At 40.0% G+C, this 19,612-nt stretch overlaps 1 protein-coding gene across 1 annotated transcript in view; it reads right to left on the bottom strand.

Annotated features, from left to right (window-relative positions):
* LOC140172413 (uncharacterized) overlaps positions 1–19,612 on the bottom strand; it is a 34,420-nt gene that overhangs the window by 5,218 nt on the left and 9,590 nt on the right. Inside the window, 14 exon segments of the mRNA XM_072195561.1 lie at positions 2–200; positions 801–972; positions 8,701–8,859; positions 11,359–11,527; positions 12,167–12,336; positions 12,913–13,088; positions 14,725–14,869; positions 14,977–15,136; positions 15,523–15,678; positions 15,893–16,077; positions 16,877–17,028; positions 18,388–18,486; positions 19,348–19,387; positions 19,390–19,566. Of these exon segments, the coding sequence (XP_072051662.1) occupies positions 2–200; positions 801–972; positions 8,701–8,859; positions 11,359–11,527; positions 12,167–12,336; positions 12,913–13,088; positions 14,725–14,869; positions 14,977–15,136; positions 15,523–15,678; positions 15,893–16,077; positions 16,877–17,028; positions 18,388–18,486; positions 19,348–19,387; positions 19,390–19,566 (2,159 nt within the window).

The following is a 19,612-nucleotide window of genomic DNA, read 5'->3' as shown; positions in this document are numbered from 1 at the left end:
CGTCACGCATATTCTGGTACTCCTCTCCGATACACACCATAAATAAGGTCAATTCTAGTTCTAAAGACAGACGCAAAAACTCCGGGAAGAATTTGGTTTCGACCGTCACTGTTTCTTCATGCGAGATACCTGGTTGGAATAGACTATAACGAAGGTCTCGCGATGGATCACTGCTGCCGTAAACGTTGACCACTTCAATTCTGTCAGAGAAAGGTATATCACATATTCAATGTACATTCTTTCTATTGAACAAAGTAGAAAAACTACATCGTTGCCGCTATCATGGCTACCCGGGCATGGCTACCGAGCTAATGGCAGTATAGTACCAATGCGCTAGACCACTCACGTACCGATTCTTAAGTAGCCATCTTGAAATTTGAAGCTATTATAACTTCAACATACCGGGTATAGAATTAAAAGGAGTCTCCGGCAATCATAACATTATGCCTTATATGTTAGAAAAGAAAAATAATTATCAAGCACGAATCACATGGTTTTAATAAAATAAACTCATATTGACCATAAAAACGAATAAAAACAGTCGGCTCTCAACACGCGATATTCAAAATTCCCGCGCAATGACGTAATGGTTATTTGTGCTCAATTGTGTAGTCGGCCTTCATTGCATTACTGGGACGTCATTGCACTGAACAATGTCGGCGCCAGGGAATTTTGAATATCGCGTGTTCAGAGACAAATGTTAACATACTTTACCGGATACAGAAATAACAATGTAGGTGTTTGCGAACAAAGGATGCGGTGTGTGGGGTGGGTGTGCAAATGCATGGAGGTGTACTCACGTTGGCGTGTCCGTCTCTGCATCAGCCACTTCCACCGTTGTTTGCAGGGTAATTTCATGACTAATAACAGCGTCTGGGACATCAATCCTCTGACAAGTATCCCGTGTAGTGACGCCTACGGCATTATTCAGATCGGGACATTCATACAGATAATAACGAGCCTCAAACTCGCCTAGAAATCGGGTATAAAATCAAATGTATTTCTAATCAGTTTTACAGTGTTAATTTCTGTCAGGCGTTACATTATGTCAAAATGTGTATCATCATGTCATGTGATCTCTGACCTCATAGGCAAGGGCAGTCCATATATCTATTTACACAACCTACTTTGGTTACAAACTCCCTGCAATTACATCAGCAGATGTCTGCTTATTCTCTCTTGACAAGGGGCTGTCTTCAGTTAAAGGCTCTTTCAGAGCCACCATTAATCCAAAGCAGAAAAAAATTACTAGTCCCACTGATCAACCCAAAACATAAAGGCGATAGCAAATTGACTCGTAATGAAAGAATATATTAAATAACAGCACAGCAGAATGTTTATTTTCTTTATTATAGAGACTAGCATGATGCCCGCGCTCTATGCGGGCCCCGTTAGCCGAGTAAATGGGTGCGATCACTAAAACGGGAAGAAGCGCTGAACATTTGACATATGTATAGTATTGCGATGTTATTTCTAAATTAAATCCCTCGTTTCTTTTGTGCAGCTGCTTAGTCCTATTGAAATGCGTCTTTGAAATTTGAACATTGAAGGCGCTATTTATTTTAGAGTAAAATAAAAATAATTACCCATTTGGATCGGTTTCTATAATTATATTTCTTCAATTGAAAAGATATTTTGGCATGCATCATCAGCAGACTCATAGCATGCATCAAAGACACCTAATTCATACATGTAGTTGACTTCATGCTTGAGTGAGCACACAGTAAGTGCACTAATACAAAAGTTGCAAAAAGTTAATATCAAATACTCGATTATAAATAATCCAAGTAATTTGCTAATAATGGTTGCCCGATTATAATACAAGTTTTCCTAATGCCGGGTGTCTTATTATAATGCAAGAGCCCGATTGCATTGCCCTCGTGTTGCCTATGGGGATCGACGCTAAGTCAGGTACCGCGTGAGCAAACTAAAAAAATAGCGCAAATAGCGAGCGCGAGCGTACACAAAAGAAACTTCGCACGTGTGACATGTATGATGAGCGATGTCGCAAGGTCTGAACGCTGTACCGGCCAGACGACGGTGGACTACATTATTCACTGTGGCAACAGCCAATATCGTAAACAAAACAGACAATATGACGGCATTACTGCCTGGACATTGGACGCCCCGTGCCGAGTTGTGTTTTAGCTCTATTGGCCCCGTTACAGAAAAAAAAATGCACAAAATATATTTCTCAGTGAATGTATAAATTTTCACATAAAAATAAATATTTTGGGATTCAAAATGAATGTGAAGAAAAAAAAAATTATAGCCGGGAGTGACCGGGACTCGATCTCGGGACCCTATGCACCGCAGGCGACAACGTTTACCATTACACCACGCGGGGGAAAATTTTAGGTATATATCATAAACATACCGTGCGTTATTCATACAAAACATTCAAAAAACAGTACTTACAATGAGGTTCACTGGCGAACCTCAACGGATTTAGACTGATAAAATAGTGCTTAATAACATACGTACAGTTTTGGAATAATTTGAGACATTTTTGTGTTTACGTGTAAAACCAATGACGACGTCATAATTCAGCCAATCTTGGCCGGCCCCCCTGGTACCGGCGTCAGCTGAATTAGAGTACGCTTAGAGGGCACAGGCATGGAATATTCTAATCTGTGTGTGTGTTATTAATCTAAGACCAATACCATAAACGGATAGTAATTTGTTTGACTTTTCAAATTAATGACTACTCATGCATCAGAACACTTGTGGGATTAGAACCACTAGGTATGAATATGATTCGAGTCTGTAAACGGTGCATGTCAAAAATATTTCAATATAAGGTAGTTATTTTAGATTTATTCTAATAAACTACATAACGTGAACAAATGATTAAATCTTTTTTTATTAAAAAAAATAATTAGCGCCCTCAATTTCCAAACAAAATATTATAGACAAGTCAAAATTTGAGAATTTGTGCTTACTGGAGGCATTTCGTGTTAAAAGTGGTTAAACAAGCTTTTTAAGATAATTCGAGGGTGCTGAATTTGAAAATGCTGTTTAACCAGTTCAGTTTTGGAGTCTTAGCCCTCAAAATTCAAAAAAAAAATGGCCGCCATTTTCAACATATTTTGATTATAACTTGAATTTTAAACAGCATAGGAGGTTAAAAAGTGTGGCAATATTCATGTTTATGATGCAGAGGAACCCAAATTGATTGTTACTGAAGTTTCAAGTGGTATGGTTTTGCCGCCATGGTGAATTCCAAAATGGCCGCCATTTTCATCAAGTTTATGCATTTCCTGCTATAACTTGGATAGTAGGCAGCATAGATGTTTAAAAATGATGGCAGTACCCATGTTTTTAATACCAAGGATTCCAAATTATCTGTTACCTAATATCTGTTGTAACTAGTCACAGTTGCCACCATCTAGAATTCCAAGATGGCCGCCATTTTCATCAAGTTTCTGCATTATAACTTGGATAGTAGGCAACATAGAAGTTTAAAAAATGATGGCAGTACCCATCATTTTGATACCATGGATTACAAATTATCTGCTACCTACTACCTGCTGTAACTAGTTAGGGTTGCCACCATTTAGAATTCCAAGATGGCTGCCATTCATTTGGCAATTTCTGGGTGTATTTCAAAAAACAAATTTGTCATCGTTTTCATATAAAGGGTACATTACGTTCTGTGGCTAAATGCACTTTTAATTTTAATTTAATATTAGTTTTCCAAGTGCATTTAAAAAGGTTAAAGATTTCCAAATTACCTATTATACTTTACACCGTACAACTCATGAAACTGTCAACATTGGCACTTAATGTTACTTACGGCTAATTGTTCCCGTTAGGATCTTGTAACTATTTGATTCTTTCTATTTGACCTTTCACTTGTAGTTCAGTGATTCCTAACTTTAATTGATGCCTTGACAGTCTCTTCTGTTTCTGCACTCGTGTTGGCTGTTAAATGCACACGTATGCACAACCATCTGTGCATGGCAGCTGCAATTGTTTATACATCCATTGGTACATTTGCATGTTGGTGGTAGATTCTCCTGTGGACAACCCTTTGAGAATAGTATCACATGTGCCTTATCACATCTGTGCACATCATCTGGCATGCACCTTGCAAATGAATAGTGCTAAGAGCTGTCAACAATTGCTTGAAACACCTCTGTCTTTTTGTCGTAGCCAGCAAGCTGTGACACACTGTCACAACCAGTTATGAAATAGAAGCAAAGCTTCCACTTGGCAAGGCAGCAGTTTCTGATAGATTTTGTGGATTGGGATGTATTTGGGCTTCTTACAAATCCTGCCTTCATCCACAGCTGAGTGCATAGCATATTGTCAAAATCAGCAGCCAGCAAGACAAGTATGTCAGTGTCACGTACTGAAACCACTACAGCTTCAGCATTTGTGTTTTAAAGCAATGAAGTACAAAGTGAGTATCCGCCTCCTCATGGCCTCTAGGGCTGTTGTGTCCATCCCTGAATCTGAAGATCTAACTTCTGTTATATGTGCAAATCCTCCAGCCACTACAAGTGTTGTGGGTGCAATTGATACAGCATTTGTCATAAGCTGTTGAGATAGGAGCGGCAAGATTTGCTTTATTCTTAGTGAGAGAAAGTTAGTCCAGTTATTCGGTAGAGAACGTTGTGGTTTTCTATTACCCGGCATACTGGTCGTTAGCCCGGGTTCGTTTTGTTCTGGTTCCAGTCTTGATGGAATCATGCTCAGTAATCTGTCAAAGGTTACCTCAATCCCCTGAAACTCAGCCACCACTGCTTGTATGCAGACTCCCATTCATGGCAGCAAGTGAAATTTGAACAGGCATAAGTTCATGCTGCAGAATCTGGTCCAGGGCCGTATTAGTGGTGTTGTTTATGGTGTCAAGTGCGCTGAAGATCAGGGAGTGCCAAGCACTTTACATTGGTAAAACCGACCAATCACTGCAGAGTCGCATATATCCCAACTTAGACGCGCTAGTTCAAGTGGCAACGATTCAGCACTCTACAAACATCTTGAGGGCAGCGGTCACAGCTTTGACATTGACATTTTTGTCATTTTGGACCGTGAACTATGTTGGTTCGTGCAGAGAGTCAAAGAAGTGTGGGTACAAGCCGAACAACCTTCCCTCAACAGGAGCGGGGGCTTTAGAGTGAATCTGTCACATGGTTGGGATCAGGTCATCAAGCAACTTCCTCATCGATTGACCTGGGATGACCCTAAATCATTCATGTGGGGATAGGGGGAATAAATTCCCAATATATTGCCAGGGGGGTGGTCCATACAATCATCCCCCTTCCAATGTTGACGCCTGTATATGTGTGTTTCCAGCCAAATTAACATGATATTTGGCCATTTTAGCCTAAAACTGTAAAAAGTGCAAATTTTTGTGTGCATTTGTACCATCATCTTATTCTGTTGCCAAAAGGTGCTGGATTCACTATACTTCAAGAAATTTTTCAACCCCCCCCCCCATGTCGTCAAAAAGAAATCTATGCCACTAGCACTGGCCAAATCTTTGGTTGCAATATTCTACAGTACAGGAGATGGTACCCCCTTGCTGAAAACATTGAATCATCCGAAAGCTGAGACGACTTCTCCTCATCGAGGTTGTCACGCTGGATGGTGTAATCTCGTTGTACACATACTAACTTTCCAATTGGGAGTGTTCCATCATCAGCACTTGCCTAATTTACTTGATATGCAAGTTCTCATGTTATATAAGAGAGTACCCATCTGCCTATAATGCAGTGATACTTCTTGTGATACCTACAATCCCACCACTCCTCTTCCTAGTACCATTCAACCATTCTTGGCTATAATCAGGGGATACTTGGTTGAATTTCCGCCCAGGACTCGAAATTTCCTGCCTGGAATTCAAGGAGGACTTTTGGTGGACATGGTGGAAGGTAGCTCATTTCTGCCATATAAGTGGTACCCCATTTGGCATAGTGGTATGATCATACCTAAAAAAGAAAGTTAGCATCCTACTGAAGGCATACAAGTGGAGATCCCAGACACCATCACGGTGTGCTCTGATGAAAGCAAGAGAATGCTCACCATGTCCATATATTGCCAGATGATGTGGACAGATGCGATAAGGCACGGGTGATACTATTTTCAAGGGTTGTCCACAGGAGAATCTACCACCAACATCTGATGCAGTAAGGCTTGATACAAAGTATGCACATTACCAGGCTTGTATTTGGAAACAAGCAGTCACCATTTCTCCAATTCTCCCCAAAGTAACTGACATGGGATGGACCTACATAGATAGAAAGTATAGAACCTGGCTCCACAACTGATGACACTACCTCCAATTCCCAAAGCATGTCGCGAGATAGTTTCATGCATGTATAAATGGCGATTGCAGTTGCAAAATGGCTAAGCACATTTAACAGCCAACAAGAGTGCAAAAACAGAAGAGGCTAAAGCCATTAATCAGAGTTTGGAATCACTGTACTACGAAGTGAAAGGTCAAATAGAAAGAATCAAATAGTTGCAAGATCCTAACGGGAACAATTAGCCGTAAGTAAAATCAAGTGCCAATGTTACCAGTTTTATGAGTTGTACGGTTTAAAGTATAGACGAATCCAAGTAGCCAACTCATGGTCAGGATTTGGTCGGACATCTTTGGGTAGCCGCTAGCACCAACCTGGTGTTTTGAGTGTCCAATTGTGCAAATAAAAGCCGCCTAACACCTAGAGAAGATGCAAGGACGAGGAGGGTTAATAGAATAATAGCTAATAATATATATAATGGAGATAATCCCGTCGCATCTATTCATATACTAGCGTACATAGTCCTTTTGATCGCAAGTACATCAATGCATAGATACCGCGTATAGTTAATCTGATTATTATGTCACTTCAACAACGAATAGACCATGCTGTGTGTTTTGTCGAAGGGAACTGTATTGTGTTATTCTTTTGTCTACCTGTGTTTTTGCGGAAGGTGTAAAACGGGTGATGGAGTGCAGTTTAAAATTTCCGCCAAGGCCGAATCATTTCACATTTTGAGTGCATTGTAGCCAACGGCTACCCAACTAAAGGCTGCTAGTCAGGTGTAGGAATGCGTGTATTTGGATTCGTCTATAGGCCTAGTAGCTAAAAAGCGGCTATTTTGAAATCTTTAACCTTTTAAAATGCACTTGGAAAACTAATTCAATATCACTGTTTTTGTTCTAAAGAAATTAAAAGTGCATTTAGCCAGAGAAAGTAACCTACCCTTATGAAAACGATGACAATTTTGTTTTTCTGAAACACACCCCAGAAATTACCTAATGAATGGTGGCCATCTTGGAATTCTAGATGGTGGCAACCCTAATTAGTTACAACAGATAGTAGGTAACAGATAATTTGGAATCCTTAGTATTAAAAACATGGGTACTGCCGTTATTTATAAACTTCTACGTTGCCTACTATCCAAGTTATAGCAGAAAATGCAGAAATTTGATGAAAATGGCGGCCATTTTGGAATTCAACATGGCAGCAAAACCATACCAGTTAAAACTTCAGTAACAATCAATTTGGGCTCCTCTGTATCATAAACATGGATATTGCCACCATTTTTAACCTCTTATGTTGTTTAAAATTCAAGTTATTATCAAAAATATGTTGAAAATGGCGGCCATTTTGTTTTTTGAATTTTGAGGGCTAAGACTCCAAAACTGAACCGGTTAAACAGCATTTTCGTATTCAGCACCCTCGAATTATGTTAAAAAGCTTGTTTAAGCACTTTTAACACGAAATGCCTCCAACCTTTTAATAAAGCACAAATTCTCAAATTTTGACCTGTCTATTAATGAATAAGTTGTGAATAAATAGATCAATATGTTGATTCAAATGTGAATAAAGACCAATCAGCCTTATAAATAACGCATAAATATCATTTATTGGAAAACTATTATGAATTGAAAGACTATTGTTGGTACTCAAGACTGTAGTTGAAAAGAAAATTTTTGCTCCTCAAATCCCCTCATCCCATCCCACCCCCCCCACCCCCACTTTCTCCTAGATGATTGACCCGAACTACCGACACTTTTGGGCAGGATCGTAAATGGAGAAATAGCCAAAAATCTGCCCAGGGGTGATTTTTTCACAATTTGGGTTTGTTGTAAATTTGTGATATTATTAATGTTAAAAATATTGTCCGATAGTTTCAGACCAGAATATAACTGGCATCTTGTATTTTTGTAGATATTTTTCAAGGCAATTCCTACTCTCAGCATTGTCAATAATATTTTTAAAGGCCAATATCTCAATTTCCAATTTTATAATACCATAACTTACGAACTCAATATCTTCGCTTAGGAATGTCCGATTTCATTTGGGAAAACGGCATTGTGGAGCAAAATATCTCTTTATTTAAGATATGTAAAAACCCCAAAATTGATAACCTGCCCAAAAAGTGTCTCCTTTTGACATGACACGTCACATATGATCCCAATCAGAGATTGCGACTTGCAACGCCGCAGTTACTCCACCCCTACTCGTTGCGGCAAAATCACTTACGGCCTAGCCTGGGTTATGATTATTCAACTTGACCGTTTTCAGGGCCGCCGATTAAGGCCAATTTTTCGGCGATGCGCAAAAAGATTTAAGGGGGAAAAAGGGGCTTGGTTCCGTACATTTATGATGCCCCTCAAGTAATGGCTCTTGGCAACCCTCGACTGTTTTCAATTTGGGATGCAAAAATCTGAAATCTGGTCCCTAGTGGGGATATTGTTACCTGTGGCATCTACTGGTTTTCGTTGCTGTGCAGTTCTATAATCCACATCAATAATAACAGTAAATTGCCAATGCTGTGTGCAACCACCAGGCCAAATGGTATAATTACACGCAGGCGCATTCAGGACGGCGAGGTCTTCAACCGACTGATGTGGAGATTCTGAAAAGAAACGAGACATTAATTTTGTGTGTAATGCAACTACCATAATCATAGGCTGCGGAGCAGGCGACTATAGTATATCACGTCTCAAGTTGAGAGTAACTAACGCCATGTTGGATTTTACAGTGGCATATTCTAATATTATGCGGTTGTTTCTCCAGCGTACGGCAAACCACCCCTCTACGCCATGTACGCATGTGTGTACGTCCCAAGCTAGGTTAGCGCGCGAAATCCAATATGGTGTTACTCACTTGAGACGAGACATACTATACAATTTTCCTGCTGCAATCTTCGCCGGCCATTAAAGTGTGCAGTGTCGTCCAGGCTCTCAATGTGGTGGGACGATGTACGGGCCATTTCACGGGGTCATTGTCCGACATGCGGAGTACATGACCCAGTAACTTGATGGGCGCTTACTCGGACAATAAGTTAACAGTGTCTGTGAGTGCGACAACAGTGTCAACAGTGACATAAGTAAAACTGGAGTCAAAGACATCATGGAAAGGATTGGGGAAGCAATATGGAGATGGGCGGGACATGTGGCAAGAAAAAACGACAACGATGGACAAAAAGAGTCACCGAGTGGCAACCAAGAACAGGAACGCGTAGACATGGTAGAAGAGGAAGGCAAAGACGAAGATGGCGAGACGACTTAACAGCATATAGAGGCACCTCTTGGGCTAGGGATTCGCAAGACAGACAGAAATGGAAGATTCTTGAAGAGGGCTTCATACTACAGAGGATGAAACAGCCTAGGTGAGGTGAGGTGAGGTGAGTGCGAGGATGTAGATATGGTTGCATTTGGGATCCTGTCCACTCGTTTGATGTTCAGCATATCCGGGAGCACGGTTGGAAAAGCTTCTCATATCCTTAGTTATGACCCATGACTCGCAGCCATACAAGAGCTGCTGTGACACAACTCATAGGGCTTCACTGATTTAGTGGTGACTGGTATAGATTTATTACCGTTCCAGATTCCAAAATGCAGACCAAACCAGAGTTGTGTCGTTTCAGACCCCAGCACCATTGGAAAAAACGTGGTTGATGGTACCCTCGTCTTTACAAGCCCAAGAACGGCAACTGGGCCCCATGGTATTGGAGCCTGCCAACACACCGATGTCATCAGAAATTTTGACATTCTGGCTGGATATCTCCTCAATCGGACTCCTGGATCAGCTACAGTCGACTCCGGCAGACTTTTCCCGGTTGTTCATGCTACGAACCCTAACACGCTTTGGTTTTCCACAAAAGTGCTTGCTGTCGTGTATAGCGAATATGTCAGACCGGAGTCAGGCCAATACTTCAGTACGTTGATGAGGTGTGGCATTCCGGGGTGGCATTCCAGTATTTCAGCTATAAAACAGAAGACATTCAAGAACAATCCTGCGTCGATACTATTAGTCGTATAGTGATACTCCTAACATATGATTGAAGAACACTCTTATCTACCACTTGACCAGGATTTAGCCAAAGTAAACAAAAGACAACTATTTCTATAGAAATATGTAGAAGCTTATCATCCTCTTCAGCAATAGGATTATTGATTGGTTTAAACAGTGTTTGATAAGATACTTGTTGCACCGAATCGAGATACCTATGAATACGACCTTCGCGCATATTTTACATTGTAACTCAGAATACAATTTGCCGAGTTTACGGCTCATTCGTAGTGTCCAATCACAATTAGCATTTCATTTTATACAAATGAATAATGGGGACAGTGTGCCCCCTGACAAAAAAATTAAAGAAAATCGGGAAGGCAAAAGAAAAGAACAGCATATTGTGGAGCAATACGGTCAAAGGCCTTCTTGATATCGACGAAGGGGACTGTCAAGGGTATAGTTAATATTCCTAATCTAAAACCAGCCTGGTTGCTCCTTTTAGTAAAGGGTCAACAAGATCATAAGATCGAATTCTGTTCATAAGAATCTTGATAATTTTAGCGGCAAATTCAATAGACGGGATGATGACATTTCCTCCAACTTTATAATGCTATAAGATCTATTGAATATTTATTTTGAGAAACATTACTGCTAATTAACCCAAACAGTACCGAGTACTACAAAATACTACTTGATATATGCACTGTGATGACGCAATAACCCTAAGTGATACATGGGTACGCTTTCGTTGGCCAGACCATCAAAAGATCCGTGGCTAAGTGTCGCCGGCCTAGTGATTGGCATGCGAGGGGTCTCGGATTCGAATCCCACCCAATATGCCCAAAGCAAACAACTTCTTTTGTTTGTTTTCACTTTATTCCTTCTTTCCCTTCCAGTCGCCAAAAAGCCCTTAGGGGTCTCGGATTCCAATCCTACCCAACATGCCCAAAGCAAACCACTTCTTTTGTTTGTTTTCGCTTTATTCCTTCCTTCTTTCCCTTCCAGTCGCCAAAAAGCCCTTCGGGTGTTAGGGTCAGAGATACACTGTAATAATTACCTTACAGTTCAATAAATCCTAATTGTGATTAAATAAACAAACTAAATAAAGATGGCTAACCTCCAGCGCAGACTACTCCAGCATCGTCTTCATGTAGACAGTTATGAACGTTCCAGCCAGAATGACTGCATTCGGCAAGACTAGACTCACCGCCCAAACAGTTGATGTCATCAAGCCATATCTTAAAATCAGGAGCTGGACCAAATCTCTCAGAGGCAGTTGTTACAGCCTAACATGATTCAAACAAAATTCATAGATTTTATGTCATAATAATTATATTAGATGATATTGGGTGATTGACGATGCACAATAACATCGAATAACTGAGGGGCAATAATAATGAGCCCGGTGGAGTGTAAAATTGAGAGGGGGCAAGAATTTGTTGGCCAGCTGAAAGGGGAGCAATTTTAGTAAGCCAGGGGCAGGCCACGAGTGGAGGCAAGCATTAATTTGTTTGGCACACCGTTTGGAAATTGTATCCCCCGGCTCATATTTATTGCTCAGCCCCTAATATACAAAACGCTAGCTCTTTAGCCAACAGGTTAATGGTTCAGTAAGCTATTCGCCACTTGCACGGTTCCGCCATTATGCACTATATGCGGGAGAGCCTCGAACTGGCAGCATACATGAAAGGAAGAATTACGTAACCTTACACAGAATGTTATATGACTGGTTCAATTCCCATTCATGTATGCTGCCAGTTCGAGGCTCTCCCCGCACATAGTGCATAATGGCGGAACCGTGCAAGTGGCGAATTAAATGTTTTACACAAGAGTTGATCCAAGTTGTTCATTGTTAAACATCGGGTAAACCATTACCCACCATTTTATAATGTGTAATAAGATTGATTTTTGACCCTACAACGTACCTCAGTAGCATCAGCAAATCCTAGTTCTCTACATACTACATGTGCATCTACGATAGACCAATCATCATTACAAACCGTACCCCATTCATTGTTGTACCATATCTCCACTCGACCTTCGTAATGATGGGTACCGTCAACAAGACGGACTGATGGCTCACTCACAACCGGATCTGTGTTGGAAACGAGAAAATTCGGTCTCATTTTCGCATAGTGACGAACCTGAAAACTACCGGTTTTCGCTACCCCGGTCGGCGACACGAACCGGGCAAAGGCACATTACATGTTAGGCCTATAAAGGTTTTTTTTAGTAATATGCTTAATCGTCCGTTTGCACAATCGACTTCGATATGTATGGAAAAATAGGTAAGGCGACCATCGATTATTTTTCATGTCATTAACGTATTTTCAAGCTGAAAAAGTAACTAACCATTTATTTCATTTGCAGTTTATTCAAATTCAATCATAATCAAATCAATAGATAAATTATTATTAAGGTATATAAAGTACAGTAAATATCAAACATCGGTAAATGTAAAATGAATGGCTCTTTTTAGAGCCATCAAGATTTAGTTTGACTAATATTACAAATAGAATCATATCTACCCGGAATTTGACTAGTGGAGAAAATACACCCCCTTGATTTGATTTTATGTTTCATTTTCGACAATGAGAATTGAATAGCTTCTAATCGTTAGATTAATTATTACGTAGTTCATTGACATTTTTAATACCGTCTTACACAGTACCTTGTGAACACAAAACAGCGACATCGGAAGAATTCAAGCAATTGTGTACGCCGTAATCAGAATGTTGGCACCCAGCTAATGATGCTTCTCTTCCATCACAAATAACATTATCCAGGATAATCGTGCCATTTCCTTCGCGAGATTGCCTCAAGACAACATCATCTTCTTCAGCGTACCTATGAAAATCAAAATTAAACGAGTTTTAAATATTACATGGGTATTAAAATTGGCATTACGAAGTATTCTGTCGGTCCGTGTCACGTCACTTCCGGTTGATGATGTTCGAGTGAAAACAAGTCCGTGATTCGATGTTTGTTAATGATTTCTGTCATTGGTGTTATGTAAATTTCGATCGCAAATAGTCAGTGGAATCAAACAACCGTTTCTAAGTCTTCAGAGTGGAAGAAACTTACTTGATTTACCGTTTATATACTGACAAACTTAAAATTAAATTCCATGGTCGAGTGTCGTTTTTTCCGAAATTGAAGGTCACTCCAGCAATATCGCTATGTAGCCTCCTTCACAGCCGGTTTCTGTTGTTCACAACAAACCGTGAGCCACATGCAGTTTGGGCCCGAGACTAGAGATAACCCGGATGTCCGACCGACAGAATAGTTTGATCAACTCGTAATAGGCGGGCCTTATAACATCGCGGATTAATATCAATAGATTTTTTTGGAGAATTGTCTTGTGACATCTCGCCATAAGTATCTCAAATTATTAATTGAAGTCCTGTGCTTTGTGTACTTTCTTTAACACACAAAATATAGACCAGGTACATTCAACTATGTCACTATTAAAGTGGGTCTACTTTTCGGCGTAGTGGTTAAAGCCTAATAATTCCCGCCGATTACGAGCTGATCAAAGTATTGTCAACATTATGGAAGGTGTCCATTTAAAAAAAACTGGAAAAAATAGTATCCAGGAACATTATCCTGTGACACCGACAAATATGTGAAGCCAGTTCTGAGATTCTTCTCCAGTAAACACAAAGTCACGTCACTTTGCAAGTAACTTCCGGTTTTTGACAGCAGTTTTGGGACACTGACCTCTGACATATCGGGAAAATTGACCTTATTATTATTCATTTTCTTATTATTGTCATAATGTTGATCATTAAAAATACTAAATAATTAATTTATAAAATACTAATATTTTTTATATTTGTTTTAATTATTGTAAAACATTTTAGATTATATTTTGTACGTACAAACCCCAAATATTTCTGAATTTTCTGAAAGGTCAAAGGACAAAGTGTCCCGAAACTGCAAAAACTGTCCTACAATGCATTGCAAACTTTCAATGCCGATTTGGCTTATTAAAGACGACGCACAATGTGTGTTTATGAATCCACGTTTGAGACACATACAGTATTCTTGTTAGATATAAAACTTGTTGCAATTGAGCATGTTAGATTGTCTCCTCAGTCAAGGAACATTTCTGTTTGTTAAGTTCTGTATTGTTTAAGACCTGTCCATTTTCAATACACCGTTGTTGTCAAACAGCTTACCCAGAAACCAATTCGACATTGAACATGGTGAATCAACTTCGTTTTATTTACGTATTTCCAGACCTTATGACGAATAGAGTTCTCATTTTCTGACATAGCCTAATCTTATTGTTACAATCATCTCATCTCCTGGTAGGCAATATACATATAATTGAAGACTGAATTAAAAAGATTGGTTGACAGGACGTCATATGCAAACTGACTAAAAATGTTGTACTGCGCAGGTCAGCAACCAATCATGTCGCGCCTTTGCCCTGACGTCAGACGCAAACTGGTCTTTTTTAATTCGGTCTTCAAATAACCTGAATCCCAACTGTCGACAAACGACAGTCGCTGCGTTTGTATTCCAATTAGTTTCACACGCTGTACCCCAAGCTCCGTCATGGTACACCTGCACTACACCCTCGTGCGATCCTGTTCCATTGATCAATCTCACTGGCAATTCATCTGCAAAAGGAAAGATATTAAACTTTCAATCGAATTTTTCTAATGGTTCAAAATGATCGTGATCTGAAGAATTATACATTTACAAGAAAGTTATTTGAATATCGTACCTCTGCATCCTAAAATTTCGATTCGCATAGCAGCCTGATTAAAATCCGACACTAAGCCTTCGCCCGTTTCGTAAGGATCGATCCACACATGTGTTGTTCGGATAGGTACCGGAAATTGATTGGTTACAGCCGTGTCTCGATCAAAGTTGGCGGCAAAAGTCTGATAGAATAAACAGAAAGTTAGGTTACATATATATAAAAGAGGGTATATGTTATTATGTTATGCCAATTAAATTAAAACGACAAAAGCTGAAGAAAACGAATAGGTAATAGAAGACGCAGATGAAGATGAACTCAAGGAGAAGACCGTGAAATTTCCGAGAGAAGATGAGGACGTCGTCGACGACGACACGACATTTTATGATTTGAATTGCGTATGAACCGGAGCTGGCGGGGACTAAGCCCACCTAATAATTTGGTAAAGGGACTCAAAATACCCTTCAAAATTCAATAATACCCCTCTCATACCCAATACCCCTTGGCCTCATCAGCCTCCCATATCAAAATCCTTCCCAAGCTACTGATGATATGTAGATTATCACATACCTTTTGATTACCGTCTTCGTCCGTTATATAAACCCGCGATGAGTCGGTATATACTTCATACTGGACATAATACTTCGTGACCCAAAAGTCACCGGCCGCTGATGTCTGCCCTTGGGTTACCACACCAGTAACAGTCGTGATTGCAATGAATTGAACCTACGATAGACAGAAAAATAGAACGATAATGAAATTGTTAACTTAGTACTTTATTTTGTGCATCACATCTTATTTAGGGCAATTCAGCTCGTCTGTCGTTGGTTGATTAGCTACCCCAGGGTTAGAGAATAGAATTATATATAGCTCTTGAATTCAATTGAGATCCTAGAATAACCCTTTGTCTAAAAGAGTACACATCTTGGGCCTTATTTACCTCAATAAAAGGAGCCATGTCATCGACAGCTGGAAACCAGGCACCAGCGCTGATACCCTCTCTCGGATATCCATTGAGTCGGGCAAATCGACCACTGAACGTATCTTGATCCTCCAGTATCGAGGATACGGTAATCTGAGAGTCCACAATCTGCTTAGATTCCATTCCAAGGGCGTCACTGCAACCTTGTACAACAGAACAAAACAAATTAATTGGAGACAATGCCGAGGATATGACAATGATGACTAACATGCCCGCGCTACAGATACGTTACACTCCATCTCAAATGGAAGCCAAATGGGCTCCTAACTTCTAGCTCAAACAAAACCCTCGCTTTGTTACACCTAAAAAAGATACCCTTTGGGAAATCGTAATTTCAAAATACTTTTTCCAAGGGCTATATAAGAAAAGGTTCGCATGAGAACCCCGAAGATGCTTTCACGATTGCCTTTAAAAAACCCGAATGCGCGAACGGTTGAATCACGTTGAAAGGGTCACAACTGAACAAATATTTCCGGAGTGGTCTGAGGTATCCCATGGAACCATAAACAGTGTAAAGATGTAACCAGTTGTCATACTATTAAATGTTTCACTTCTTCACTATTAGGTTGACTGCTGTACAGCTTTAACCCACCATTAAATTGTTGGAGAATGTGGTGTAGTAGAATAGCAAGGATAACTGAATAAGTAGGTAAGGTAAAGGAGTTAAACTTGCATTTTGTACAGGACGGTGTTAAAGATTACTCCACTGTGAAATGTTGCTGTGGGGATCGCCACACCTCCACAGCGAGTCGGTTACCTTCCCAGCATTTAATAATACCGGTACCCATTTATACACCTGGGTGGAGAAGATCAAGATACAGTGCCTTACTCAAGGGCAAAACACGATGGCATCGCCGGGGCTCGAACCCGCAACCTTCCGATTGTGAGTCTGAGCCCGTTCCGCTTGGCCACCGTGCTCCCCTACTATAACTGAATGCATACCTCCATCAGGGGCTCCTTTGACGTAAGCCAAACTATTGCGATTATTAACGGGTGTGTACGTTAAAGAGGCTGGTTTATAGACGGATAGCAACGTATTTGATGAGTGGATGTCTGTTACGGTCCAAAAAGAAATCTCAACTTCAGCACGATACCTGAAGAACAAGAAAATAATGATAATAATAATTCCTGTGATAATGATTGTATTACTATGTTCCTAAGAAAAAGTCTGCAATGGAGCAGAAGCAATTCCTGTGATGGGCTCCGGCTAAATGCCTGCATCGAACTTTGACATGTTATTGACCAATATTTATATAGCTGCATAGTAAAACCGTTGACGTCAGTCAAAATCAACTGGTGAAGCCGAAACAAAGTGATGCTTCATGCGCCGCCGCGCCCATCCCATAGGGCTCAATTGAGCCACTCACAGTCTGGGCCCGAGATTAAGCAAGAACTTTGCCCTCAAACATCGCGAGCAGCTACTAAGCTTTTGGAAGATCCTTCGGATGAGCAAATCACTGAATGTGCCTTTAATTTAAAGTATGTCCTTATTCATCCCAAGAAGTAGCCTATCGTTAATAACGTCCACATCTTCTTCAGACTTTATTCGTTAATTGCACTGTATCAGATGCAATGAAATACCTGCACGCTAATCAATATACAATAGATGAATGATCAGTGAAACCGAACTGAAAAGATGATTAGCAACACAAAATTACAAAGGATAGCAGTTGCCGTCAACTATGATCCACATGGCATGGAAAACCGGATGTTTCGACTTTTGAAACACGTGGTTATCGCGTCAGGCAGCAGTAGATAACGGTGGCCGTACCTCTACCGACTGTACATGTTACCTACTTTTAATTCCTTCATTGTCTCTGTTTAATGCAAATGAGGTGGTCGCCATGATGATTTTAGTGCTTTATTTTACGACAAATGCATTACGCGGTAAAATGGCTTCGTCAATAATTAACCAAATTAAAGAATTCTTGGTGATCCGTAAGATGAACTCATGGATTCGGTCATGGTGGGCTGAAGAGGAATCCAAAGCTAAAGAGGTCTTACGCGAGACTTGTCATGACAAATGTGAGTACTGAATTACATGATAATGTTTCAACAACAATGTTAACATTTGGAATAGTTTCATCAAACGGTTAACTTGACTGTGCTTGGGTTGCGCACTTTGAAAGAAAAGTTACTCCGAGACGAATAAGTAACTCCGAGTAACCGTAGATATTAGAGAGACTGCGATTTCCAAACGCACGTATCTAACTTCCCTGTAATCTGTTCAAAATCACTCTCCTGTGACGGGATTTTGAATAGATTCCACGTACGTTCGATGCTACGTTTGGAATTCGCAATCTCTCTAATATAGAGCTTGCGATTTCCACACGTACGTATCAAACGCCCGTGCATCTATTCAAAATCACTCATGTGACGGGATTTTGAATAGATGCACGGGCGTATGATAATTATGTACGTTTGGAAATCGCAATCTCTCTCATTAGACTCACCAGTCAACCCCGAAGTATTGGTCATCGTTTAAGTATACAGTGCTAACGATGACATACTCAAAGATAGGTCGAAGACGCTCAACAGAACTGACGAGAAACCTGTTGTTATAAAATAATTAAAAACCATTTACTTTTTGATGAAGTAAACATCTAAATTGTAGCCTAAATTGGATGACGTTCCTGTTCTGTAAGCATGATAAGACTTTTTTACGCTGTACGTATCCTACCTATCTATACCGTTTCATACATTCGAAACGTTCATGTGTCATAACACTTGAAAATGAAAGACCAACTACCATGATGACGGATATTTGTGCAGTGCAATCATTTCCGCACCATAGTTAAACTTTTACTTAGTCTTATATAGTATGACAACAATAGAATGAAGTAAAGACGACCAATAACTGATATATAAATTTCATGCAAACAATGCAATGCTGCCAGGAGTCGAAATGTAATTCGCAATACATTATGTTGTGTTGTAGGTTATCATTACTCCCTATCAAGCAAAGGTGTAGTGGCTCTGAAAAGTGCTGTCCGTTATGTGGTGTTGTACAATGTATTATTTAGGTTTGTGCAGTCCGCCTTTAACGAGTCTAATCCAACTAAGGAGCAGTTGAGTAAAATTAACCTGCAACATACGGTTTTGCTGTCCCAAAGCTTATGTACAGATTGAAATGACTGAGATAAATTGTGTATTTTTAGAGATGAACATGTGGTTTTCGAGGGACTGCCTGGTTTTTTTTTCGGTTGACCGCCCGTGAAAATGGTGGCTCTTAAAAGAGCCGTTCTTTGAGAAGATGTACAATTACAACCGCTAATGTAAATTGACACGGTGCATGCTACGTACCTGCCTTAATATTATATTCCTGGTACTAAATACGGCTAATGTACGTGTGATTTTGGAATACCGACAACACGCATTGTTGTACGGTAAAATAAACTTTTGTTAAAACGTACCTTGAAACGGCGATTCGAAGAAGACGCCAGTAAAAGAGATATAGCTTTGGATGTACGTTGGTATGGTTGGAGTTGTAGTATCGTCCGCAGTTACAAACTTGGGTCGTATATTTGTCATGTACAAAGTGGTATTGAATTCAATAGATTCATTGGTCACATGTTGTTCCCAAACATCGTTTCCAAGACTATCTTGGCATTGAAATAAAGACTCCATGTCACCTGAAATTGAAAAGTGAAAGTTCAGGCTTAGTTTCATCGACAAAAA

Source organism: Amphiura filiformis, chromosome 16 (genome assembly GCF_039555335.1).
Source record: "Amphiura filiformis chromosome 16, Afil_fr2py, whole genome shotgun sequence".
In the NCBI taxonomy this organism is placed as follows: Eukaryota; Metazoa; Echinodermata; class Ophiuroidea; order Amphilepidida; family Amphiuridae; genus Amphiura; species Amphiura filiformis.
Note: the sequence above shows the minus strand (reverse complement) of the source record. Positions and strands in the feature narration are given on the sequence as shown.